Source organism: Mus caroli, chromosome 7 (assembly GCF_900094665.2).
Source record: "Mus caroli chromosome 7, CAROLI_EIJ_v1.1, whole genome shotgun sequence".
In the NCBI taxonomy this organism is placed as follows: domain Eukaryota; kingdom Metazoa; phylum Chordata; class Mammalia; order Rodentia; family Muridae; genus Mus; species Mus caroli.
In genome coordinates this window covers 29371625-29380640 of record NC_034576.1, presented here as the reverse complement: position 1 = coordinate 29380640, position 9016 = coordinate 29371625, and the positions used below count along the sequence as shown (strand labels likewise).

Below are 9016 nucleotides of genomic sequence, written 5' to 3'. Positions count from 1 at the left end.
CAAGCCAGTAAAGAACATCCCTCCATGGCTTCTGCATCAGCTCCTGCTCCCTGACCTGTCTGAGTTCCAGTCCTGACTTCCTTTGGTGATGAACGGCAGCATGGAAGTGTAAGCCGAATAAACCCTCTCCTCCCCAACTTGCTTCTTGGTCATGATGTTTGTGCAGGAATAGAAACCCTGACTAAGACAATACCCTTGCCAGAGTTTCTCTTGTCTGCTGTGTCTTCACAGCAATGGAATAGTGACAAAGACAAAAAGTGACTATCACATCACATGGGCAAGGCCAGTGTGTGTGTCCATGCATATACAGCATGTAATTCATGAGTCCAAGGCTAGGCATCGTGCCCATGCTCACAATCACAATACTGGCCAAAGCCATGGCAGAGGATCACCACAAGTTCAAGTCTAGCTTGGGCTACATGGCAAATCCCAGGTCAACCAAGGCTTCATAGAAAACTCATCTTAGAGAAAACAGCAAACCATTCAGAAGCCGTTTCTTTTGTCAGAGTGTATGAGTGGGTGGGGACACATGGTCCTACTGCCAGTGGAGCTACAGGAAAAATCGAGTTTGTCTTAGAAAACTTACAAACAATGCAATTTATTTTTGTGTATCTATCTGTAATTTTATACATGTATACATTTTTGTATCTGACCACAATGAGAATTTGAAACTACCCCAACACCTCAAAGGACACCCTCATGCATTGCTTTCATCCCAAGATCCTCCCAGAGCCAAACACTCTGTGAACCCTCACCAATCCTCGGTTAAGGCGTTGCCATTTTCAGAATGTCATATAAGTGGAATTACATAACTTGTAACCTTTTAGGCAGGTTCAGCGTCTAGCCTAATTCATTTGAAATTTATCAACACAGTTGAACATGAGTACTCCAACAGTCTCGATGCTATACCAGCCCATTTTGCTCATGACACAATATGCACATTTACCCACTGAAGACCACTTGGCTCCTTTCAAGCTCTGAGTAACTGTCTGTGACATCGTCCATTTGCATTTTCTTCTGTGAAGACGTTTTCATTTATCCAGAGTAGAGAAAGCACAGTGAAATGTCAGGGTCACATGGGAAGTACATGCTTCACCTTTTGATTTATCATTTTTTCCATTGAACTTTTTTTTTTTTTTTTTTTTTTTTTTTTTTTTTTTTTTAGGGTTTTTTGGTTTTTTTTTTTTTTTTTTTTTTGAGACAGGGTTTCTCTGTATAGCCCTGGTCACTCAGTAGACCAGGCTGGCCTCGAACTCTAGATCTGCCTGCCTCTGCCTCCCTGGCTTGTTTTCACTTTTAAAAGGAAGATTTATTTTATTTATATACGTACACTGTGACTGTCTTCAGACACACCAGAAGAAGGCATCAGATCCCATCACAGATGGTTGTGAGCCACCATGTGGGTGCTGGGAATTGAACTCAGGACCATCTGGAAGAGCAGTCAGTACTCTTAACCACTGAGCCACCTCTCCAGGTCTATCTGTTTTCACTCTGAATGCATCAGCTTTCCTAGGCTGTGAGGAGGTGAAAGGAGTTTTGTTTCTTGCTTGCCTAGAACCTGCCATGTCTCTACAATGCCCAAGACAGTCTGTTTTGTTTTAACTTTTTAAGAGATTAACAACTTGTTTTCTAGGGTGGCTTAGCCACTTGGCAGTTCTTTTAGCAATACGGAGGACCTGTGCCATAGCCAGCCAGCATCTTCTATTGTTCACACACCAGGGGGTTGGAAAAGTACAAGATTACAAATGGTTAACTATTTCAAATGGTTGAACATCCCAGAGGTAGATGTTGGAGACAAAAGCTTGTTGCAGGAAAAAAAAAAAAAAAAAAAAAAAAAAAAAAAAAGACCGACATGCTTCCCTTGAGCTTCTGCTGGCAACCGGCGGATCACATGGCTCTAGCTGGGTGATCTCAACTAGGTGGTCTCTCTGGGCAGGAGCTCCTGAGTCCCTCCACAGATCACTGCCATGCCAGCCCCATGCAATGACCGTCTACCCCACGGTCAGCCACCACAACACCTATTTACCTTGTACAAACAAAACTCTAGAAGCTTATAGTTAACCAATCAGATTTATGTATCAATAAATTCTCAATTTACAAGATGCCAACACAATAATTTCAGAATCAACTGATAATGATAAAAGCTTCATCCCGATTATTCTAGCCTTATGATATCATAACGACCCGTGGCTATCTAAAGAACCACGCTGGGTCAGTTTCCTTCTCCTGTCCGTCCTCCTCCATCTCGGGCCTTCCTCTCCTGCCCCCGAGATGCTCTCTGTCTCTCCAACCCTTAGCTCCGCCTCCCTTTCCCTGTCCCAAAAGCTGAGGCCAGTAATATGGGCTGTTTCTTACTTCGTGTGAAGTGTGGCACTGGAAGCCTGGCTACTTCAGAATGTAAGAAAAAACATCTCACAAGAGAGGCTCACGCTTCAGATGCAATGTTCATTAACAGATGGAAACACAGAGAGTAACAAGGCATGTTTGTTCACACATATCACCAGGAAACCCATAATCAAAGATGGAGTTAACGCATAGTGGGGCTGCAAAGATCTCTTGTCTTCAGGCTGGAAGCCCCACCCCCACCCCAAACCAGTTTGCTTCTTGGTGCATTTCAATGTATCACCACCAGCTAGCCTGGCTTGACTGTGGGATTGGTGAGCTGAGGACCCTTGCAGAGAGCTTCCGCTTTGAGCACTCACAAAGCCAAACTTCACGCAGCAGCATTCAGACTAGAGGCAGAAGGCTATGGGATGGTACTCGGTGCTAGGAAGAGCAGGCAGCCTGCATCTGGATGCCCTGCTCCCCTCCCCCATCTCACACTCCTTCCTTTTAAACAAAGTATGGTAAAGGTATGTTCTGTGGGAGCTTATGAGTCTTTTGAAATGATAATAGCCTGTCTTAGGGTTTTATTGTTGTAAAGAGACACCATGACTCTTACAAAGAAAAACATTGGATTGGGGCTGGCTTACAGGTTCANCACTTTAGTCCATTATTGTCATGGTGGAAAGCATGACAGCATCCAGGCAGACATGGTGCTGGAGATGGAGCTGAGAGTACTATATCTCAATCTGCAGGCAGCAGGAGACTGTGACCTACAACAGGCATAGCTTGAGCATAAGGGACCTCAAAGGTGCCTCCACAGTGTCACACTTCCTCCAACAAGGCCTCACCTCTTGTAGTGCCACTCCCTATGGCCAAGCATTCAAACACAGGAGTCTATGGGGGGCCGTTCCTAATCAAGCCACATGAAGCATATCCTTACAAAGTCTGAATGACCTTATAAGTATAGTGACACATCTGTAATCACAAGACTTGGGAGAGACAGCAGGAGGATTAGGAGTTCAAGTACACCCTGAACTATATGACATAGTGAGTTGGAAGCCATCCTGGGCTATATGACAAGATGGAAGCCATCCTGGGCTATATGACACCCTGTTTGAAACAAGCACGTTGGAGGGAGGAGCTAAAGGACCGAAAGAAAAATGAGTCAAAGCCCTGCCCGTAGGCTGGCCAGTGTCCAGCCTAGGCATCGACACAAGCTACATGCCTTCATGTGTGAGCACTGGCCATCATCTCCCCTGCAGCCCTGCCTTCCCCTCCCACTCCTGGGAGCCATCACTGATCAGTAGTTATACATACTCAAGCATAATACTCAAACATACAGCACGAAAGCCAAAAACGTATAAAAGTCTCAGCCTGGTGATACCGACGTCCCTCTAGCCTTTAGGTACTAACCTGCTGAAGAACTTCCTGGTTATAAAATCTTGGCCAGCCAGGTGTGGTGGTACACGCCTTTAATCCCAGCAATTGGGAGGAGAGGCAGGTGGATTTCTGAGTTTGAGGCCAGCCTGGTCTACAAAGTGAGTTCCAGGACAGCCAGGGCAACACAGAGAAACCCTGTCTCAAAAAACCAAAAAAAAAAAAAAAATAATAAAAAAAATAAAATAAAATAAAGTAAAATAAAATCTTGGCCATCTCATTCCCTGCTCATTGTCCTACAACATATAAACACTCTCAGGTGTCTAAAACATGAATCTGCAAAGACTGTAGGGAAGTCGGCGTGGATTCTAGAACCATCTTCATTCCTCACAGTTGCCCAAAACACAGCAGAGCAACTAATCCAAGTCCAAAACTCCTTTTTTCACTTCTTTATCTAAGGTGAAAATCTCTAAAAATCAATGCAAAAATAAACAGCCTCTCTCAACTTCATAGGAAAGCCCCTGGCAGAGAACAAACCAGGCTATGGCACACAGCCGGGTACACTCTGAGGTATTTTTAATCATTTAGATAAATCCAATTTTAATAAGAACTTGCACAAAAAAACACTCTGGAGGAGGGATGGACTTCGGCTGACAGGTTCAGGTGTTGGCCACACTGCTTCCCAGCAGGCCTCTCAGACCTGACTGCTCCGCTTCCGGGCAGACCTCTCAGACCCATCACACAGTGGAAAGGGAGTGCAAAGACAGCAGGGAGAAGATCCGGAGACAAAGCACACTGTCCTCGGGGACCTAGCAACAGCTTATGTCATCACTCACCACCCACAGGCGCACCAGGTGCCACCGATGGCTCTGTCTCCCTCCATCTCTGTCGTGATCGTTCTGTCATCTCTGACTCTCTCACATCCCCACTCTCGGGGGGCCTCTGCTCTCTCCCAATAAACCTCATACACTAGATATGTTGCTTGGAGGAATTTCTTAGTGGAACGCCATGGCATGGGCCTACTGAGGTACCCACCTCGACGCTTTCTTTTTCTCCAAATATGACCCTACTATTAATTTCTTCGAGGCTCCTAACTCATTGATAAGGCCAGAATCCCCCAGAAGTCAATCATTTCACAAAAACTCATTAGCTGGCAGCCACGCCTTTAATATGTGAGCCTTTGGCAGTACATTTCAGATTCAAACTACAGCATTGTCTCACACTGAAATGTAAAAACCCGCATCAACCCTCCCAAGCAGCAGCTTACACGTTAACAGTTACAAAGGCATAAAAGTCCACTTAGACTTTCCTCAACACATTCAAAAGCAAAACAAAGAGTGTGTGTGTCCCTGCCACGGGATCCTATCATTTCATCTGTCTTTTCATTGGTTCATGGGACTCCACAATAGACTGGTTCCCTCTGCATTAACCATGGCATGTCTTTAGTATCTAGTTTCACTTTATACAAAGTTGGGATATATGGGGGCTGGGCAGATAGTTCAGCTGGTAAAGTGCTTGCCATGCAGGTAGGGGTAAGGCCTTTGTTCCCTCCCAGAAGCCATATGAGAACCCAGGTGTGATGTTGCAAGCTGGTATCCCTAGTGGCAGGGAGGTGGAGACAGGAGATATGTAGGGTTCACTGGCCAGGCAGCCGAGGCACTTGCTGAACTTCAATCAGGAGAAACCCTTCTTTATAAAACAAGATGGACAGCTTCTGAGAACTGAGGTTTGTTCTCTACATACACACCACACCACTCATACTCAGACATTTACATACAGGCACACTCCTACACACACCCCACAAACTCAAACACACACATACTTCCATCATTTGAGTGTGAGTAGTAGGATCTATAGGCCTTCGGTAAAACTGTGTTTTTTCCACCCACTTCTAATTTTAACAGTCTTACAGGTTTTTCCAGTGTTGAGCAAAGGAGATGTTGAATGCTGTTTCTCTAATACTTTTCGAATAAGGTCTTAACTGTGGTTGAAGGCAACCCCAAGTCTGTCACATTATGATATTAAGATCTGGCAGCAGCTAAACACCTCTGCATATACATTCTACTCTTGTTCCCGTTTCCCCAATAATACTGCCCAAGTTCCCGTCTAACTCAATTTCTGTGTGTGTGGGGGTGTCTGTCAATGACTGTTTTGCCTGCTTGTATGTACAACCTCATGAACGCCTGGTTCTTGCAGAGGCCAGAGGGCAGCACTGGATCCCCTGGAACTACCATTACAGCCAGTTGTGAGCCACCAAGTGGGTGCTGGGAACTAAGCCCAAGTCCTCTGCAAGGGCATCACGTTCCCTTTAACCGCTGAGCTATCTCTTGATCCATTCTAGAATTCTGTCAAATGAACCACTATCATATTGGGAATATTTGTAGCTGTTTCTTTTCTGGATAAAATTATCTCATGCCATGGAAGTTTTAAATTACATGGTACTATCTACCAAAGCTGACTGAATATACATATGCCCCAGGACTCAGTGATTCCACTCCTTGAAGATACACAGAAAAGTGCATAGTAAGCAGTAAACAGTGTAAAAGCTCACCCCCAGCAGGACAGTAAGAGATATATGTGATGGGAGTCTATGGAGAATAAAAATAAACAAACTTCTTCCCATGCACTCATGACTGTTCCAGAGACAATGAGCAGAACAAGCTGTGCTATGAAAGAACATATAGTAACAATCCAATTTCATATAAAGGCTTATAATGTGTAACACCTTGCTTATATTTTTTACAAGTCAGAGCTGTGGTTAAATTTGAGGGGGCAACAACGAACTTTTATTCCACATGGGCAAGTTGCGTTTGGTCAATGGTCTATTACTGATTCAGAAAGGAATGTATGTACTGGGACTGACAAGCAAAGTTGAACATCTATAGCATTTTACCAGAGGTCAGTATAGTCTACTGAATCTAGTGATTAAAACATGAAGCCTTCATTTTCAAATGATTTTTTGTCATTTAGTTTATGCAGTATCTCTGTGTGATAGGTTACCAAGCAGTAACAGATAGAAGCTGAGAGCACTCAGTATCAAAAAACCCAAAACCAGAAAATCCCAACTCTGCCAGGTGTGGTGGCGCACGCCTTTAATCCCAGCACTTGGGAGGCAGAGGCAGGCGGATCTCTATGAGTTTGAGACCAGCCTGGTCTATGCTGCTACCAAGTTCTGGGCCAACCAAGTCTACATAATGAGACCCTGCCTCAACAATATAAATAAATAAATAAAAAGCACACCACTCACTGAAATTTCATGGTTTCTGTCTTGTGAATTTTCTGGTGGGTAACGAGGTTCGATTTACAGCTAAAGAATTTTCCACACTCTTGACATTCATAGGGTTTTTCTCCTGTGTGAATTTTCTGGTGGCGAATGAGGTTTGATTTCCTACTGAAGGCTTTCCCACACTGGGGACAGCCGTTGGACTTTTCCCCTGTATGTATTCTGTAGTGCACAGTGAGGATCGCCTTCTGGCGGAAGGACTTTCCGCAGTCACTGCAGATGTAGGGCTTCTCCCCAGTGTGGATCCGCTGATGGAGGGTTAGGGTTGTCTTCTGGCAGAAGGACTTTCCGCAGTCACTGCAGATGTAGGGCTTCTCCCCTGTGTGAGTCCTCTGGTGCACCGTGAGCGTTGTCTTCTGGATAAACGCTTTCCCACACTCTGCGCACTGATAGGGTTTCTCCCCTGTGTGAGTTCTCTGATGGTCGATTAGGTATGACTTTTTCCCAAAGGCACTTCCACACTGAGTGCATTCGTAGGCTTTCTCCCCCGTGTGTGCCTTGTGGTGCCTGGTGAGGGTTGCCTTTTGGCGGAAGGACTTCCCACAGTCCACACAGAGATAGGGTTTCCCCTCTGTATGTGTTTTTTCATGGAGTGTCAGGGCCGTCTTCTGACGGAAGGCTCTCCCGCACTGACAGCAAATGTAGGGCTTCTCCCCTGTGTGGATCCGCTCGTGCTCGATAAGGTAGGACTTCCTTCTAAAGCTGTTCCCACAGTAAAGACACTGGAAGGGCCTCTCGTCCATCTGAGAGCTGGGGTGCATAACAAACACTGACTTTCTGCAAAGGAGCTCCCCATATTTGTTGTATGAAGAACATTTCTTTTCCATGAGATCATGTGAATGAATACCAAGGTCTGACTTTTCAAAAAAAGTGATGTCATCTCTACTGTAGTTGAAGTTCCCACCTCCTCTGTGAGCTCTGTCATGTGGAAATTCCACTCCTGTCATGAGGAAGGAGCTGTCACATTTGTTATATTCAAAGCTCTGCTCTGGAATCTGGGTCTTCTGGTGCTGAGCGAGCTCCCATTCAGAGCTCAGATCCCTTCCGTTTTGTTTATGGAGGATCGAGGCAGGATGTGTTTTCTCCTGCTTCGAAGTCAGGATTGATCCCTCCCATTCTTTACTGCCACCCAACTTCCCCATTGCAGGGTTTATATCTCTACTGATGAATTCTGAGATATTTTTCAGAACTTTTCCATCAGATTTATACTCAAATAGCGTTTTGGAAACAACACGGTTCTTGCCTAGGGCTTCCCCATAAGCGCTGCTTCTCTCCTTAATTAGCTTCTTGTGCTTGATGATTACGATGGATTTAGGAGGCTTGTCCTGGTAGTCACTGAACTTCACCAAAACTTCTTCCTCTTCTAGAAAAGAATGTACTTAGTTAGCAATAGTTCAAGTATACATGTGTGTATATATAAATGCAGTGGCTACATAATTGAAAGAACCCATGATATCTCATTATTGTGGTTTACAGAAAGGATAGACTACTTGTTATGTTCTATGATGATACGTTATATGAATGTCAAAAAAGTTCCATGTCTCCCAAGCCAACAATAAAGGAGCATCAGCCCAGGGCTGGCCCTCCCCCACCAACCACCAGTTAACAAAAGGCTTTACAGGCCTCTCTACAGCAGAGTCTCACGGAGGAATTTTCTTAATTGAGGTCTCCCCCAGGACTCCAGCTTGTGTCAGGCTGACATAAAACTGTCCAGCACAGCCTTAAACTTGCTATGTAGCCAAGAATGAGCTTGGATTAGGTTTTTAATTACATGTGTGCACATGCGCATGCGTGCACATCTGCACATACATGTACATGTAGCGGTCAGAGGACAATTTGTGGGAACTGGTTCTCTCCTTCCACCATGGAGTCCTGGGACATGAACTCAGGCCTTCAGGCTTGGCAGCAAGAGTATTGCTTATCCTTCTGGTCCCACCTCTTTTTTTTTTTTTTTTTTTTTTTTTTTTTTTTTTTGGTTTTTCGAGACAGGGTTTCTCTGTGTAGTCCTGGCTGTCCTGGAACTCACTCTGT

The 9016-nt window shown here is 44.8% G+C and overlaps 1 protein-coding gene across 1 annotated transcript in view; it reads right to left on the bottom strand.

Moving 5' to 3' along the window:
• Znf260 (zinc finger protein 260) overlaps window positions 1-9016 on the bottom strand; it is a 59217-nt gene that overhangs the window by 7417 nt on the left and 42784 nt on the right. The window contains exon 5 of the mRNA XM_021166620.2: window positions 6950-7719. Within this exon, the coding sequence (XP_021022279.2) occupies window positions 6950-7719 (770 nt within the window). The remainder of the gene's footprint in view (window positions 1-6949; window positions 7720-9016) is intronic.